Below are 19,069 nucleotides of genomic sequence, written 5' to 3'. Positions count from 1 at the left end.
AAACACAGCACATCTCCACCAGTGAAACACAGCACATCTCCTCCAGTGAAACACAGCACATCATCTCCTCCAGTGAAACACAGCACATCTGTGAAACACAGCACATCTCCTCCAGTGAAACACATCTCCACCAGTGAAACACAGCACATCTCCACCAGTGAAACACAGCACATCTCCTCCAGTGAAACACAGCACATCATCTCCTCCAGTGAAACACAGCACATCTGTGAAACACAGCACATCTCCTCCAGTGAAACACATCTCCACCAGTGAAACACAGCACATCTCCACCAGTGAAACACAGCACATCTCCTCCAGTGAAACACAGCACATCATCTCCTCCAGTGAAACACAGCACATCTGTGAAACACAGCACATCTCCTCCAGTGAAACACATCTCCACCAGTGAAACACAGCACATCTCCACCAGTGAAACACAGCACATCTCCACCAGTGAAACACAGCACATCATCTCCTCCAGTGAAACACAGCACATCTGTGAAACACAGCACATCTCCTCCAGTGAAACACATCTCCACCAGTGAAACACAGCACATCTCCACCAGTGAAACACAGCACATCTCCACCAGTGAAACACAGCACATCTCCTCCAGTGAAACACAGCACATCTCCTCCAGTGAAACACAGCACATCTCCACCAGTGAAACACAGCACATCTCCTCCAGTGAAACACAGCACATCTCCACCAGTGAAACACAGCACATCTCCACCAGTGAAACACAGCACATCTCTTCCAGTGAAACACAGCACATCATCTCCTCCAGTGAAACACAGCACATCTCCACCAGTGAAACACAGCACATCTCCACCAGTGAAACACAGCACATCTCCACCAGTGAAACACAGCACATCTCCACCAGTGAAACACAGCACATCTCCACCAGTGTGGCTACTGTCGGCTTCATCAGACACTGAAACTCAAGTCACCGCAGCAGCTGCTCTGAACACATCAGTTCCTCTCTCACAAAGAAACTGGGTCACATTTATTTATATAGCACAATAAATCGTTTCAGTATGATCAGTGTGGTCAATATTTCTGCTAAAGAACAACTGCAGAGGTACAGATGTTTTAAAGCAGTAGGGCTTGGGAAAGACACAAATTTCACCATTCGATGGGATTTCAGTTCACAATTTTGCGATTCGACTCAACTCAGATCTCGATTCCATTCAGTATTGATTCATATGGATATACAGTATATATGTATTATGATGTAAATAACAAATTTTGTAGTATTTTAAAGAAGTGCATGTTTCATATGAATTGAAAGTTTAATGACATTTGTAAGCATTTCACTTTACATTAAAAAATGATTCTCATTAGTGTTTACTTATTAACAAGCATATCTGATATTTCTAGCTATGTGAATATTATATGAACTAATGTTCTGTTAAGCATGATATAATGTTTGTTATTGATTCATTCATGAAAGTTATTATAAAGTCGCTTTTTTAATCCGAATGAAGGATTTGAGGCAAAGGACATCTATTTGGAGTATGTTGGGTTTTTGTGCCACCCCGGCCTACATCTGACATCACATGAGCTCAGCCCTGAGGTCATTTCCTGTGATTCTGGCCAATCACTGCCTTCTCTTTGTTTTGCTCTTTGCTCTTGAAGAAAGAACTTTTTTCCTTCAGACTCAATTCAGGGCAGTGTTTTGTTGGCGTCTTGTGGCCCGGAAAGGCCAGATACAATGAGTCTTCAGATGTAATTAAAGTCATCTCACAGCTGACTGCAACCATGCTGCCAAATCCTTCTTCATGTGTCACTGTAATAAAGCCCAGCAGTGGTTAACTGATCCAGGTCCTGAGGGACACTGAGACCCAGACACAACAAGAAGAGTTGAAGCTCAGGACTGCTGATGGTCTGTCTGCACATGACAACTCGTCTCAATCAGGAGTCAGCGCACTGATCAGGGACTTTCAGTCTCAATCAGCTCCCTAGTTCAGGAGTCAGCGCACTGATCAGGGACTTTCAGTCTCAATCAGCTGCCTAGTTCAGGAGTCAGCGCACTGATCAGGGACTCTCAGTCTCAATCAGCTCCCTAGTTCAGGAGTCAGCGCACTGATCAGGGAATCTAATTTATGTTCTCTTTCCCCTGCAAATACACCTTTAATTCTTGGTTCCTCTCTAATCACTGAAGCAAGTGGTTCCAAAACTAATGTAAAAAGTAGTGGACTAAGAAGACAGCCTTTGCGGGTAGACCTAAATAGATTAAAAAAGGATGACGTTATTCCATTAGTTATTACAGCTGCTTTAGGATTGGAGTAAAGAATTTTAACCCACTTCACAAAACCTGAACCAAAACCATATTTTCCTAAGGTCGCGAAGAGAAACCCGCACTCTACCCTATCGAAGGCGATATTGCAGCAATGGGATCTAGATTAGAATGATTCATCCACATGAGATATAATAGTCTTCTCATATTGTCAGACGAGGATCTATTTTTAATAAAGCCTACCTGATCTCTGTGTATAATTTTAGGTAAAATACCTTCTAATCGTGAGGCTAATAATTTTGTTAACACTTTACAAAACACAAACACATTTTACACTTTTTACAAACACATTTAATAAACTTATTGGACGGTAATTAGCAGGATCCACCGTATCTCTTTCGGGTTTTGATATGAGTGATATTAACTTCATTAAAACTGTCAGGTAACATATCATTCACAAGTACCACTGAATATACCTAATTGAATATTGGGGTCAACTCATCGACAAACTTCTTGTAGTATTCTACTGGAAATCCGTCAGAGCCTGGTGATTTTCCAGATTTCAAAGACATTATAATAGTTCTAACCTCTTCTTGTGTTATAGGTGCATCTATTGAATCTCGTTCGTCAGGGGTTAAAGTGGGCAATGAAACATTGGCTAAAAAGTCTTTAAACTCCTTCGGACTGTAATAGGATTCTGATGTCCCATACAGAAAAAAAAAATATTGAAATATATTTTAAAGTGTCAAAAATATAGGTGGCATATATTCCAAATACACTGAAATATATTTGCATTGTTGTTCACTTATATTTATCATTTTGAAATATATTCTGAAATATAACAAAAATATATCATGTTAAGTGTGAAATATATTTACATTTATAACATGTAATGTAAAATATATGACAAAATATATGGTCATAAAATGTTTAGCTTGCTAAAGAAGGGTCGAAAATGTATTTTGATCATAGTAATTCTTCTACCTTTTCCCCTATACATAACAGTAGGCTACCATATTTAACTACTGTATTATGACACACAGCTATAATAAATACTGTACTTACATTTAAATGATTGCAATGTAAAATGACAGATAGTTGCTTTCCTAGGACTATTAGGCCATATTAGGTGGCACGTACCTAACACTAAGTGCAATTATTAGATTTATTGTTGTTTTATTGACATCTTTCCTGTCAATAAAGTATAACAGTGACACTCCAACTGAGAAGTGCACTTAAACAATAGATAGAACTCAGTGTCTAACACTGCATACACACACTATTAAATAACTGCCTTGGCCTACTGGTTAGGGCTTTGGGCTTGTAACTGAAGGGTTGCCGGTTCGATCCTGACCAGCAGGAAAAATGTGGGCGGGGGAAGTGGTAGAGCACTGCTCTCCCATGCCCACATCCACGGCTGAAGTGGTCTATCTAAAAAATAAATTGAAAATGTGTTGTTTGTTTGTGAAAATGTTAACTTTTTAAATTTCAAAATATATTTAAAATGAAACAATTTGCTAAAACATAAGTTAAAACATATATGAACATATATGTAAACATATATGAAAATATATTTACATATATTTAACTAAAATATATTTATTGGGCCAATTTCAAATATTTGGATATATTCCAAAAATATATTTTGAAAATATATTTCAAATATATTTCTTTTGTGTATGGGTGTGTACAGTTATGAATAGAACTGGTTAAAAGTTCTATTTTCTATAACCTCACTGGACTCTTGCTGGACCCCCTGCAGTTTGCTTATCGAGCAAACAGGTCTGTGGATGATGCAGTCAACATGGGACTGCACTACATCCTCCAACATCTGGACAAACCAGGGACTTATGCAAGGATCCTGTTTGTGGACTTCAGCTCCGCTTTCAACACCATCGTCCCGGATACCCTCCTGAATAAACTAACCCAGCTCTCTGTGCCGTGCCCTCCTCCATCTGTCAGTGGATCATCAGCTTCCTGACAGGCCGGCAGCAGCTAGTGAGGCTGGGAAAAGTCACATCTTACCATCAGCACTGGTGCCTCCCAGGGGTGCGTTCACTGCTCTTCTCCCTCTACACAAATGACTGTACCTCCAAAGACTCCTCCGTCAAGCTCCTGAAGTTTGCAGACGACACCACAGTCATTGGCCTCATCCAGGACGGTGACGAGTCTGCTTACAGACAAGAGGTTGAACAGCTGGCTGTCTGGTGCAGTCATAACAACCTGGAGCTGAACACGCTCAAAACTGTGGAGATGATAGTGGACTTTAGGAGAAACCCCCCTGCACTCCCCCCTCTCACCATCATGGACAGCACTGTGACAGCAGTGGAGTCATTCAGGTTCCTGGGCACTACCATCTCTCAGGACCTGAAGTGGGACAATCACATTGACTCCATTGTCAAAAAGGCCCAACAGAGGTTGTACTTCCTTCGTCAACTGAAAAAGTTCAACCTACCACAAGCGCAGATGACTCAGTTTTACTCAGCTGTTATTGAGTCGGTTCTGTGCACTTCTATAACTGTCTGGTTTGGGTCAGCCAGCAAATCAGATATAAGAAGACTACAACGGACTGTTAGGACAGCTGAAAGGATCATTGGTGTACACCTCCCCAACCTTCAGGACTTGTACAATGCCAGAGTGAAGAAACGGGCAGGGAACATCATCACAGACCCCTCCCACCCCGGCCAAAACCTGTTTGCACTTCTGCCGTCAGGCAGACGTTACAGATCTCTGCGCAATAGAACTTCTAGGCACAAAAACAGTTTTTTCCCCCATGCTATCTCCAGCTTAAACAGCTAAAACAGCAATTAACACCTGCTGTATAATTCATTCAGTACTTGAGAGAGAAGCAAGAGTTTTTTTGTTTTTTTTTGTAAATACATAGGCCTATACAAATTTTATTTATAGAGCTGTACACACAATGCACAAATATGTACATAAGTCTTCTGTTTCAGATGTATACTAAAACTATTATTATTGTTTATTCTATTTATTTATGTTCCCATTTAAATGCCTGTTCTAATGTCATATATGTATGTATGTACCAAAAGCTCCTGTAAAAACCACAAAAAATTCCATGTGTGTTTGTGCACACTTGGCGAATAAAGCTCATTCTGATTCTGATTCTGATTCTGAAAAACCCTATTCATTTCTTTGTTGAAGGTGAACACGTTATTTCCCTCCTTAATTGCAGGTATGACGTGAGATACATCATGTTGCTTAATCTGCCTAGCAAGGAGCTTCCCAGCTTTTCCCCCGCTCTCATAATACTTGGTCTTAAATCTAAATAATGCATATTCTGCTTTCTTATTAAAGAATTCGTGAAGTTCAAATTTTAATTGACAAAGCTGTTTAAACTTCAAATCTGTAAAACCTAGCACCAATTCTTTTTCTAAATCACTGATTTGTTTTTCTAAAAGTTTCACTTTTTTTGACACTTTCTTTTTTCTTCCTACTGGCATAAGCAATACATTTTCCCCTGATAAATGCCTTAGAAGCATCCCAAACTGTTGCTAATCTCTGAGTTGACCCAATATTAAGTTCAAAAAACATATTTATGTCGTCCTGCAGTGAATCTACAAAGACCTTATCCTCCAGCATAAAGGTATTTAGCCTCCATCTCCCCCTTTTCTTATAATCTACCTTCATTTCTAATTTTAACTCCACATGTGCATGATCTGTCCATCCTATTACTCCAATTATACATTCAGCAACAGAGTCAGTTAAAGAGTTGGAGATCAAAAAATAATCAATTCTTGAAAAGGTGTTTGAGACAATTTGAGAAGAATGTGTATTCCCTTTCTCATGGATTAACCAATTTCCAAATATCTGTTAATCCATTGTCATCTTTGAGAGTGTGAATAGCAACCCTATCTCTAGGGATTGATCTGATGTTGTTTTGACTTCTGTCCAGGATGCCATCCATAGTCTGATTAAAGTCACCTCCAAATATAACATATCCCTCGAGGTTGGCTAATATTTAGTTTACCTAATGAAAGAATTCAGGCTCCTCCTTATTTGGTGCATATACATTACACAGCACTACTTTAACATCGTTGAGCTTTGCTTCTGTGCAGAGTAAACAACCTTCCTTGTCTTTATGTTGATTCATCAATACAAAATTTATTTTCTTCCACACTAGAATGGCTACTCCACTCTTGCTTGATACAGAAAAACATGTCCGACCCAGCCACATCTAGGTTTCAAGGCTTCCTTTTCATCTTTGAAATGCGTTTCTTGTAAAAAAGATACGCAAGTATTTTTTTTCCTTTTAACGGGTGACCCACAGCCATTTATATTCCAAGATATGAAATTTACACATTGTCTATCCATCACACACTAATAAAATGTAACACTTCGCATCTGTTGTGCCCCGATGCAACTTCCTTGTTAAGTTCTAAAACGAAAGAAAAAATAAACCTTTAACATATAAACTGGTATTATACCCACAGTCATTTCTGATAGAAAACCAACAATTTAACTTCCAATATTTTTGTGAACAACGAATCCTTGAAAAACATACAAAAAATAAAACAAATAAGGGAGAAAAAATTAAACTCAAAACACTGCCCATAAGGGGCAGCGAGCGCACTTCTGGGTCACACATTTGGTCTATGATGCTCGCGGTCAGCAAACACTCGTGGTCAGCAAACACACACTGACTCGGGAAGACAGACCCCAATGCTTTCCCCCGCCCACCATTACAACCACGTTTCATAATACTTTGACTTACATATATCCAGTCACAGCACTTTACTTGTCACCTCCTTGTAGTTGGATGTGCTCCTTTATATCTCTTTCCGCTTCCATGTGGTCAGTAAAACTCTGCTGTTTTCCCTTCCAAGTAAACCCCAGTGTCGGGTATGTCGAACCTCGTGGTCCCAGAGTAACTTCTTCGCTGCAGAGAATTTCATCCTCATTATTGCTCTCTCCCTCGACATATCCTTGAAGATGGACAGCTTGCATTCCTCCCATTCAAAACCCCTGCTCTTTTTCGCTGTAGCCAGGACTTTCTCCCTCGTGGTATAGCGTAGAAATTTCACCAACACGGCCCGTGATCATCATCAGGCTTAGGCCCGAGGCTCCGATGACTCTGCTCAATCTCGAACTCCGATCCCGTCAACCCGAGCCCCTCTGACAGGATCTTTTGTACATACTCGTTCATTTTGCAGCCTGCTTCTTTCCCCTCTTTGAGGCCGATTATTTTGATATTATTCCGTCTGCTGCGATTTTCCAAATCCTCAGCTTTATTCCAGAGTTCGTCCACAAGTTTCGCTATCCTCTCAGTATCACCAGTTAAGCGATTCGATGCGTCCACATGCAAGATGCGATTCTCGGCTTCGTCGAGTCTGGCCTGTACGGAGGTAATCGCATCTTTACTAGTCGCTTTGATAGTTATCACATCATTTGCTACCCCCTGTAAAGTCATGTTCATTTGACTAATTTCAGCAAAAAGATCTTTCAAGTTCGGGTTTTGATTACTTGACTCTGGTGACGGGGAATCATTAGCTTCTGGGGTTGTTGTTTTCAGACGTGTTTGCAACCCTCGAATTGGTTGCTGTCATTTTGTCATTTGTTGGATGCTTCAAGTAAAAGTACATAATAATCTTTACATTTTAGATCCCCATTTTCCAATGGCTTGTAGATTTCTACTTCCTCTTCATTATGTAGATCAACACATGCTTCTTCAGCATCGCCTCTTTGGCTCAGAGAAGTGAGAAATACTAAAACAGGGTCACTTGGCATACAAACAGATTTTGGCTGTGGAAGAACAGGGTGTTGCTTCCTTTCAGAAGTGCCTGATCGTGTCAGTAGGGCAGGATTATATCAAATTTGACAGTGGATTCTCTTGTAAACCAAACCCAATTGGATACAAGCTTTGCAAATGCACTTTTAACTGAAAGATGGACCCAAACATAATGCCACAACACGTACAGTAAGTGAGCCTGATCAGTGATAAACTATTGTTTTGATATGTAAGGACTCATGTAGTTGGCTGTTCTGTCACAAAATCATTTATTTCTGCTTATGCATTGATAAAACAGCCAACCAAAACTCTTATCTACATCATGTCTAAACTTGTTATATGATAGCATTGGTGAGAGTCTTGAGCACTGAATTCATGCAATCAGCACTGGCTAAAATGCTTAGTGCTGCAAAAAAAAGGTTGTGAAAAGGGACATTTTATAGATGTGAATATGATCATGTGATCCACACTTTCTATGATTAGATAATCACAGCAACTGTTATCATAGTTCCCTTTCGAGGCAATTCGCATTGCGTCGTAACGACACTTTGGGGGAACGGCCCCCAGCGTAGCGCCTCTGAAGCATGAATGAAACTAAGCCAATCGTGATTGATGTTGCGTCATGACATAACATGTAACGCATACACGGAAGCTACAAAGGGTTAGGGTAACTATCCTAACTAGGGTAATCTATCCCTCCCTTCTGTTCTTCAGCAAGCGCTCTCTGTCGTTGTATGTCATATTTGGTGTTGTCTGTCCACTAAATCACACACACATATACATATATATATATATATATATATATATATATATATATATATATATGTGTGTGTGTGTAAAAAAAAACAAAAAAAACATGGCGAGCCAACAGTACAAGAGGTGCGTGCATCCCTGCCCCATATTCATTACAGATGGGGACACACACCAATTGTGAGTACACTGTTTGGGAGCTTCATTTTAACATTTAATTTGATATGGATTTGACAAAAAAAAATGGATCTGACAGGGGACTGAGTTTGCTGAGGCACTTTCTCAGGATTCCTCTGCCAGTTATGATGTTCTACCTCCTCGTGCGGAAGCCTGCCCAGCGGCTTCTTCCTCACTAGTGGAGAACCCGGTGTTTGAGCTGTCTGCTTCTGAGGAAGTGGATGTCCTCAGCATCGAAGGCGGGGATTTTGGAGATGACTCGCCACTTCATGCCTCACTTCATATGAGGAGCTGGTTGAGGTTGTCTCTCGTGCCATGGACCGTTTAAATATTAGTTGGCCACGTGAAAGGCAGGTAGCGCAAACAAAAAGCAAGTTGGACAAGCACTTCCTGCAGCACAGAGAGCAACCTCATCGCCGGGGTCTCCCATTTTTTCCTGATTCCCAATGTGTAAATCGTGGAACAAGCCACACACCTCTCGTTTGTCCAGCCCCCCATTTTTAGACTATAGCAACATCGTGGGGGCGAGAGAAAATGGTTATGGGATGATGCCACTTGTGGAAGAGCCATTGGCTAGCTATCTTTCCCCCGACGTTGCGTCATCCCTAAAGACTCGGTGCTGCCCATCAAACCCTGCCGCGATACATCTTCTTTGGTGGACAGGGCTTATATGGCTGCGGGTCAGGCTGGTGCCAGTCTGCACACGATGGCAGTACTGCAGGCGTACCAGACCGACCTTCTAAAAAGACATCTATGAGGGTGAGGGGCCAACACCTGAAGATATTGGGGAGGTGCGTGAGGCTGCAGACTTGTCTCTCCGTGTCACCAAAGAAACAGCCCGCACCATCGGCCGTTCTATGGTGGCTATGGTGGTCACGGAGAGACACCTCTGGCTCAATCTAAAAGACAGGGCTTTCTTCCTTGATGCCCCAATTTTGCCTTCTGGCCTGTTCGGCAACTCCGTTAATGATAACGTTAGGGTTAACAGGTTTCAGGAGGTGAAGAAACAGTCTGCGGCCTTCAAGCAATATCTCCCTCGCCGCTCAAAGTCGAAGAAGTCTTCCCCCAGCGGGCAGCCGCAGCCATCCACCATCTCCTCAGCCTACAGGCAGACACAGAAAGAGAGCGTTGCGTCCAGATTCCCCCCTCAAGGAGCTTGGGGGCATAGACGGCACTCTCAACCAAAGCCTTCTCAGAAGCAGGGTGACCTGAGGGCCATCCTGCAGGCTAAAAAGGCTTCGGGAAAGAGGTCCTAGTGACTGTAGGACCTCTTCAGGCTGTCCCCCCCCAGCCCCCCCCCGATGAGAAGGCCCTATCACCCATGCTGCAGAGCTTGGTTCTGGGGGTGTAGAGGGTGTTTGTGTTTGCAGAGCGGAGAGTGCGTGAGAAGGTCTGGTGAGTGAGGAGTTCCTATAGGTAAAGGGGGGCATGTCCGTGAATGCACTGGTGGATGAGGAGGGAAACCTTATATTCAATTCTGAATGGGACAGGGAGCCAGTGAAGAGATTTCAGGATGGGGGTGATGTGATCATGCTTGCGCACCCTCATCAGGATCCTGGCAGCGCTATTCTGGATATATTGGAGTCGCTGGATGCTTTTACCAGAGATCCCAATAAGCAGTGCATTACAGTAGTCCAGCCTGGAGGAGACAAAGGCGTGGACGAGCTTCTCTGCATCTGCCAGGTTGAGTATTGGACGGAGCTTGGCTATGTTCTTTAGGTGGTAGAATGATCTTACAGAGGTGTTTGATGTGGGTGTCAAAAGTGAGTTGAGAGTCCATTTTAACACCCAAATTGGTGACAGATGAAGAAAGGGCGATGTTTTGGCCAGAGAAAGTAATACTGTTGATGGTGGACAAGCAGAGTTGATGTGGTGTGCCAATTAAGATGGCTTCCGTTTTGGAACTGTTTAGCTGAAGGAAATTGAGCTTCATCCACGCCTCTATCTCCTCTAGGCATGTGGTCAATGTGGATGCTGGCAAGGGAGCAGAAGAAGTGGGGGTTGTCCTGAGATAAAGCTGTGTGTCATCAGCATAACAATGGAAAGATATACCATGTCTGCTAATGACTTTTCCAAGCGGGAGCATATAAATGGAGAAGAGTGTAGGGCCCAGAAATCTCGAACGATACCCGAAACCAGCCTCTCCGTCGACCCAGAGCAGGTTCGGGTATTGGAACAGGAAGTAAACTCCCTGCTGGTAAAGGAGGCTATAGAACGTGTTCCTCCCCCAGACAGGGAGTCTGGATTTTACAACCGCTACTTCATAGTTCCCAAGAAGGATGGAGGGGTTGCGTCCAATTTTAGATCTTAGGCACTTGAATCGGTCTCTGAGGTTCAAGATGCTCACTATTCCCACCATCGTGAGATCAAATCCGAGGATTGGTTTTTCACGATAGATCTGATGGACGCATACTTCCACATTTCTATCCTTCCATCTCAGAGGAGGTTCCTGAGGTTCGCTTTCAGGGGCGAAGCGTTCCAATATCGGGTTCTTCCGTTCGGCCTAGCTCTCTCCCCTCACACCTTTATTTATTCTCTGCATGGATGCAGCTCTAGCTCCGCTGAGGCTTCAGGGCATCCGGGTGTTAAATTTCATCACCGACTGGATTATTTTGGCCCAGTCGCAGGAGCTGGCAGTTCGGCATCGAGATGTTGTCCTTGGCCACATCCAGAGCCTGGGGTTGAGACTCAACACAAAGAAAAGCGTGTTGGCACCTGCCCAAAGGACTATGTTCCTGGGGGTTGTGTGGGACTCGGCATAATTGTCTCCTGCACGGATCGAGTCCATCCTGGTGACCAGGATAAAGCTAGGCAAGGCCATCACTGTGAAACATTTTCAGAGAGTGTTAGGGCTCATGGCAGCAGCATCCAACATCATTCGATTCGGCCTGCTGCACATGAGGGCCATGCAGTGGTGGTTGAAAACCAAGGGGTTTTCCCCGAGGGGAACACATTCTGCATGATCAGGTTTTCTTCTATGTGGAAGAAACTTTGGTTCCTGTCCCAAGGTCCTGTGCTGGGAGCATCATGTCGCCAGAAAGCCGTTTCGAAAGACGCCTCCCTGACGGGCTGGGGCGCGGTCATGGATGGACGCTTTACCAGAGGTCTATGGCAGGAAACATCATTCCTCCTGGCACATAAATTGCCTGGAAATGCTGGCGGTCTTCCGAGCTCTGAGGAGTTTTCTGCCAGACCTCAAGGGTCACCACGTTCTTGTGAGATCAGACAATATGTCAGTGGTGTCCTATCTAAATCATCAGGGGGGTATGAGATCACGCCATCTATGCAGACTTGGCGCATCAGATCCTCCTGTGGTCCCAGGGGAGACTGTTGTCTCTCAGAACAACATACATCCCAGGGGACCGGAATCGGGGAGCAGACATCCTGTCGAGGCAGGGGCTGAGGCCCGGGGAATGGAGACTCCACCCCGAGGTGGTGGAGTCAATATGTGAGAGGTTCGGCCCAGTGGAAGTGGATCTGCTCGCATCTCGAGAGACAACACACTGTCCACTGGTTTTCTCTCACGCATCCAACCCCTCTGGGCGCCTGTAAGCATTTTCCCCGATCGCTCTGCTCCCGGGGGTTCTGGAGAGGGTCCGTCATGGCGGGGTCAGTCTACTCCTAGTAGCCCCGTTGTGGCCGGCCCAAGTATGGTTTTCAGACATAATATAGCTCCTGTGCCTGGAGTTTGCCCCCGGGAATATTAAGGCTATTTTGCATCCCAGGCCGGGCTATGTCCCTTAGGTTCTAACAGGGCGCTGCCTACGGTTCCGCAGGCATTCCATCCTCCACCTCACACGACGGCGGATGACGAGAGACTTAATTTGCTCTGCCCTGTCAGAGCTCTCAAGATTTATGTTCAGAGGTCTTCTCGATGGCGGAAGTCGGACCAGTTGCTGGTGTGTTTCGGGTCTCCCAAGAAGGGGCTCCCAGCCTCCAAACAGATCATCAGCAACTGGATAGTTCAGGCTATTTCCTTGGCCTATCAGGTGTGCAGCTTGCCTTCACCTTTGGCCATGAGGGCTCACTCAACCAGCGGCATGGCATCCCCCAAAGTGTCGTTACGACACAGTACAGTCTAACCCGAGACGTTTTATTTCATATGCAAAGATTTTACCCAGTCATAGCAGGCACTGAAGGTCAAGAGGGTCAAAAACAGGGTAGAAAATGGCCATTTATTTCTAAATTATGTCTACTTTTGATGTAATAATAATCTCACCAACATTATTACGTCAACCTCAAGGAACAGTTTTAAAAATTATTAAAAACATTATTTGTGACTCATTTAAATAATGCAAAACCTAAGAAAATAATAATAATAGAGTTAATAGCAATAGAGTTCAAGAGACTAAAAATCTGTGATGAATGAATGTTTCAAATACAAGCATCAACAAAATCAGACACTACACTACATCTGAAAAACTTCAATCATAGAGCTGATATATTTAAAAACTAATCTCCAAACACTAATAATCATTAAAAGGCTGAGATGTGTTAATTTGTTAAAAAATGTATAATGATAATGTGTCGAGAGTGATTTTGTACACAGAGCAGCAAAAGCTCAGATAACATTCTGGATGTCGTCTGTCATAGATTTGTGCTTAAAGACATGTTAAAGTTAAAGTTTAAAGACTAGAAGAGAGGGACTATGAGAGCGAGAGAGAGAGAGAGAGAGAGAGAGAGAGAGAGAGAGAGAGAGAGAGAGAGACGGACAGGCGCAGCTGCAGGACTCACGCCCCTCCCCATCCCGGCTCACACTGACAGAGAGAGAGAGAGAGAGAGAGAGAGAGAGAGAGAGAGAGAGAGAGAGAGAGAGACTCACCGCTGGAGCAGTCGGCCCCTCCCCAGCCTGGCTCACACTGACAGGTGTTCGGGGCCACACAGCGGCCATGCACACATTTCTCAGCACAGTGGGCTACAGAGAAAGCAAGATGGAGCAGGTCAAATTGCAGTCCTTCTATGAGCAAAGCAGCAAACAAACACGAGGAGAAATCACAGAAAACCCCATCAGACACACACACTGTGATGCTCGGACGCCCCGTCCACTGGGAAATCCCACTGCCCCAAATCCTGCTCTTCACCACTTGATATCAAATGATATGCTTCAGTGCTGAGTACTTTTGAGGGTATGTTAACATAATTCAGCAAACAGACTTCTGTGCACCAGAAGAAGTTATTATTAGAGAGAAATGATGATAATAGTTAAAGTTTCCCTGAGATGAACAGTAACTCAGTGATGAGGAGAGACAGCATGTGATCATACAAAAGACTCTTTCAGGCCCAATAAAAGTGTCTTTGAGCTGATGCTCTGCTGCTATCTATCTATCTATCTATCTATCTATCTATCTATCTATCTATTCATATATCTATCTATTTATCTATCTATCTATCTATCTATTCATCTATCTATCATCTATCTATCTATCTGTCTGTCCGTCCGTCCGTCCATCTATCTATCTATCTATATACCTGTCTGTCTGTCTGTCTGTCTGTCTGTCTGTCTGTCTATCTATCTATCTATCTCAATCTATCAATCTATCTATCTATCCGTCCGTCCGTCCGTCCGTCCATCCATCCATCCATCTATCTGTCTATCTATATACCTGTTTGTCTATCTATCTATCTATCTGTCTGTCTACCTATATATATATGTCTATATATGTATGTGTCTGTCTGTCTATCCATCTATCTATCTATCTATCTATCTTATCTGTCTGTAGTTCTGTCTGTCTGTCTATCTATCTGTCCCCTTTCACACAGTGCGATGATCCCGGGAAATTGCCGGGAAATTGCCAGAACGCCTTCTGTGTGAACGCAAACACGACCCGGGATTGATGCTGGCATCAATGCCGGGTTGGGAACCTAGTAACATTACCATGTTCAGTCCCGGAACGGGCGCTGTGTGAACAAAAGCCATAATTATGCTGTGTCGTAGTGATGACGCTGAAGCCGGGATCGTTCGCCAGCTGTGAAACAGTAAGTAATGCGCAAGTTTATGATCAAATCAGAGAAAAAAATGCACAAGCGTGGTTCACCGAGAGAGAAATCGCAGCTCATAAGCAAACTTAAGACGCTGCTGAGACATTACAAGTCACATCGATGTCACGTGTCACTGGCAGTGTGAAAATCACTGGCAGTGTGAATGAACCAAAATCAAACGAACCCGGGTCACTTTATCCGTGTATTTTCCGGAATCTCTGTGTGAAAGGGGCTTATCTTATCTGTCTGTCTATCATCAGTTTGTGATCAGTTGTGGTTTGAGTTTGTGAGTCTACAGTATTGTAAGTGCTTCAGAGTTTCTCCAGGTTCAGAGAGTAATACTCAGTAATACTCACGAACACATATGTCTCTGCTCTCGTAGAAGCCGGGGCAGCACTGGGACCTGCGGCGATGCATGGTCTTCTCCCCGCGCCGGTAGGCTGTCCTGTAGCTCACCCTAAAACACAGAGGAAAAACCACACAGTTACTCATGCAACGAATGCATTTATCTACAGGTCATTCAATGTTATATTACTGAATTTCATAAAAAAAATATGTAAAAGGGCTTTACAAAACTGTTATACACTGAAATCTGAGTGTTGTAAAGCACACACACCTGTGCTGAGTGCATTTGAACCAGTTGAGGATGTCCGTGCAGCCGGTGTAGTAAACCTGATCAAACGGGTGGGCGTACGACTCCTGCACGGTCACTGAGTAACTGAAGAACACACACAATCACACACACACACATGAAGGCCACATCTCTGATATATGTGTGTGGTCTCGTTACTCCAGCGCTAATGGCTAATGAGAACAGCAGTTATCCATGTATGAAAATGAATTTGCTGACAAACTCCAAACAGAGTGTCACATGTTCATCGTGTGTGGGCTACTACTGCTACTAGATACATGTAGAAAACAAATCAATAAAGCAACGGTTTACTTTAAAGCAGCTCTTATCTAGTTCTCCAGACACCTGTCTGTGGGTATGTGTGTGGCGTCTTTAAGATCTTCATAACAGCTCCACAAATTCCTGCTCCTCCAGTTAAACAGTTAATAGTGACAAAAGCTCTTTTGTTTCTTTTGTAACACTTGTGCCTGTCGGCTGTGTAGAGTAAAAAGAGCTTTACTTGTGTATAAAGGAGGAATATCAGTGTAAACAGCAATAGCTTTCTGCCGAACTAAAGTGTTCTTATTTCAACAATTCAACAAACAACAATTCAACAAAAATGTATTTTGGTCCTCACAGACAATTTTCCATATTAAAGAAAAACTATACATAATAACCGAAAAAGGTGTGGGCTGAAACCTTTGCTATTTGACTGTATTGTGAGTGCTAGAGTATAATGAATGTACATACTGTACGTATAATGTATTTTGCTCTGAGTAGCAGTATAAGTACAGTAAAACACTCAGGATGATGTGAATGTGCTGAGAAGTCTTGCGTTTGGCCAAACGGTCACACATTCTCTGGTATAGGAAACTCTTGCGCAACGCACAGCTGTTCCCACACATTACTGAGTGAAAGTAAATCTAGCTGGGAAACAAAACTCCATCTTTGTTCTTTTCAATCTGCTTTAATGGATTTCCGAGCCATTCCTTAATTTGGCCACGGACATCTCCTGCCTGTTAACACAGAGTGTGTGTGTGTCCTGTGTGAGTGTGAGTGTGTGAGTGAGAGTGAGAGTGTGAGTGTGAAAGTGAGTGTGAAAGTGAGAATGTGAGAGTGAGAGTGTATGTATGTGTGAGTGAGTGACTGTGTGTGCGTGCATGCGTGCGTGTGTGTTTGTTTGTGTGTGTGTGTGTGTGTGAGAGAGAGAGAGAGAGAGTGTGTATGTGTGTGTGTGTGTATGTGTGTGTGTGTGTGTGTGTGTATAAGTGTGTGTGTTAGTGCGTGAGTGAGAGTGTGTGTGTAAATGTGTGAGAGTGTGAGAGTGTGAGTGTGAGAGTGAGAGTGTGAGAGTGAGAATGTGAGAGTGAGAGTGTGAGAGTGAGAGTGTGAGAGTGAGTGTGTAAGTGAGAGTGTGTGAGTGCGTGACTGAGCGTGTGTGCGAGACTGTGTCTGTGAGTGTGAGAGTGTGAGTGTGAGAGTGTGAGTGTGTGATTGTGAGAGTGTGAGTGTGAGAGTGAGTGTGTGAGAGTGAGAATGTGAGTGTGAGAGTGAGAGTGTGAGAGTGAGAGTGTGAGAGTGAGAGTGTGTGAGTGAGAGTATGTGAGTGCGTGACTGAGCGTGTGTGCGAGACTGTGTCTGTGAGTGCGTGAGTGAGAGTGTGAGAGTGAGAGTGTGAGTGTGTGATTGTGAGAGTGTGAGTGTGAGAGTGAGAATGTGAGAGTGAGAGTGAGAGTGAGAGAGTGAGAGTGTGTGAGTGAGAGTGTGTGAGTGCGTGACTGAGCGTGTGTGCGAGACTGTGTCTGTGAGTGCGTGAGTGAGAGTGTGAGAGTGAGAGTGTGAGAGTGAGAGTGAGAGTGTGAGAGTGAGAGTGTAAGTAAGAATATGTGAGTGAGAGTGTTTGCGTGACTGTGTCTGTGAGTGCGTAAGTGAGAGTGAGAGAGTGAGAGTGTAAGAGAGTGTGTGTGTGTGTGTGTGTTTGTGTGTGTGAGAGAGAGAGAGAGAGACTGTGTGTGTGTGTGTGTGTGTGTGTAAGTGTGTGTGTGTGTAAGTGTGTGTGTGTGTAAGTGTGTGTGTTAGTGCATGAGTGTGTGTGTGTGTAAGTGTGTGTGCGTGAGTGAGTGAGTGAGTGAGTGAGAGTGAGTGTGAGTGCGTGAGTGAGAGTGTGTGAGTGAGTGAGTGTGTGTGTGAGAATGTGAGAGTGAGAGTATGAGAGTGTGTGTGTGTGTGAGTGAGAGTATGAGAGTGAGTGTGCGTGAGTGAGAGTGTGAGAGTGAGAGTGTGACAGTGAGAGTGTGAGTGTGAGAGTGTGACAGTGAGAGTGTGAGAGTGTGAGAGTGAGTGAGTGAGTGAGTGAGTGAGTGAGTGAGTGAGTGAGAGAGTGTGAGAGTGTGAGTGTGAGTGTGAGAGTGAGAGAGTGAGTGAGTGAGTGTGAGACTGAGAGTGATAGTGTGAGTGTGAGAGTAAGAGTGTGTGAGTGAGAATGTGTGCGTGACTGTGTATGTGGGTGCGTGAGTGAGAGTGAGAGAGTGAGAGCGTGAGAGAGTGAGAGAGTGAGAGAGTGAGAGAGTGAGAGAGTGAGAGTGTAAGAGTGTGAGTGTGAGAGTGTGAGAGTGTGTGTGTGTGTGTGTGTTTGTGTGTGTGTCTGAGAGAGAGAGTGTATGTGTGTGTGTGTTAGTGTATGAGAGAGAGTGTGTGTGTGTGTGTGTGTGTGTGTGTGTGTGTGTGTGTGTGTGTGTGTGTGTGTGAGAGTGAGAGTGAGAGTGAGTGTGAGTATGTGTGTGTGTGTGTGTGTGTGTGTGAGAGTGAGAGCGAGAGTATGAGAGTGTGAGTGTGAGAGTGTATGTGTGAGTGTGTGAGTGAGTGAGTGAGTGAGTGAGTGTGTGAGTGAGTGTGAGAGTGAGAGTGAGTGTGTCTGTGCGTGTGCGTGTGCGTGTGTGTGTATGTGTGTGTGTGTCACCTCTCCCAGTGACTGCAGACATTCGGGTCGTCCAGGTTGAGTGATGATGTCAGAACAATCAAACAGCATGAGACAGCCAATAGAAGAGGACTACAGGATGACATCATTACTGGAAACACCTTCATACAAACACAAAACACACTGGATATAGTTTGCATTCACTCAACACATATCACAAGAGCTTCATTTTCAATTGTAATAATAATATTAATGACCTGTATCACTGAAATAGTGTATAGTCTAGTATTTGTCCAAACGTTACAGCGGGTTTTAATGAAAATGACTTTGGTTCACAACCTCATGGAGCAAATAAAGCAGTTTTCCCGATGACCTCTGTGGGTCCTGCATGTGGGAAATCAAATCCAGATATAGGACTGCCTGTGATTGTGGTATATTCGTTTTTCTTTTCCTCATTTATAGTGACCTTTTTCAAATGCAAAAAATACTAAAGCTACACTTCTTGTTGCGCTGATGTGCTCCATCACTATGAGTTTAGAGATTTTTGTCAAGTCTTATGGGTACATTTGGTGGTTCAAGAACTGCTGGCATCCCATCCAATGGAAAAGAAAATTAAATCATTAAGGAGCCACAATAGAAACGGCATCATATCC

At 43.7% G+C, this 19,069-nt stretch overlaps 1 protein-coding gene across 1 annotated transcript in view; it reads right to left on the bottom strand.

Annotated features, from left to right (window-relative positions):
* megf10 (multiple EGF-like-domains 10) overlaps positions 1 to 19,069 on the bottom strand; it is an 88,800-nt gene that overhangs the window by 58,011 nt on the left and 11,720 nt on the right. Inside the window, exons 2-5 of the mRNA XM_084103593.1 lie at positions 18,459 to 18,577; positions 15,506 to 15,607; positions 15,246 to 15,346; positions 13,733 to 13,825 (exon numbers count right to left, since the gene is read on the bottom strand). Coding sequence (XP_083959719.1) covers positions 13,733 to 13,825; positions 15,246 to 15,346; positions 15,506 to 15,607; positions 18,459 to 18,565 — 403 coding nt within the window. The 5' untranslated portion in view covers positions 18,566 to 18,577. The remainder of the gene's footprint in view (positions 1 to 13,732; positions 13,826 to 15,245; positions 15,347 to 15,505; positions 15,608 to 18,458; positions 18,578 to 19,069) is intronic.

The sequence above is a fragment of the Abramis brama genome, assembly GCF_963993115.1.
Source record: "Abramis brama genome assembly, chromosome: 25".
NCBI classification, from domain to species: Eukaryota; Metazoa; Chordata; class Actinopteri; order Cypriniformes; family Leuciscidae; genus Abramis; species Abramis brama.
The sequence above is the reverse complement of the archived record's forward strand: the minus strand, read 5'-3'. Positions and strand labels throughout refer to the sequence as shown.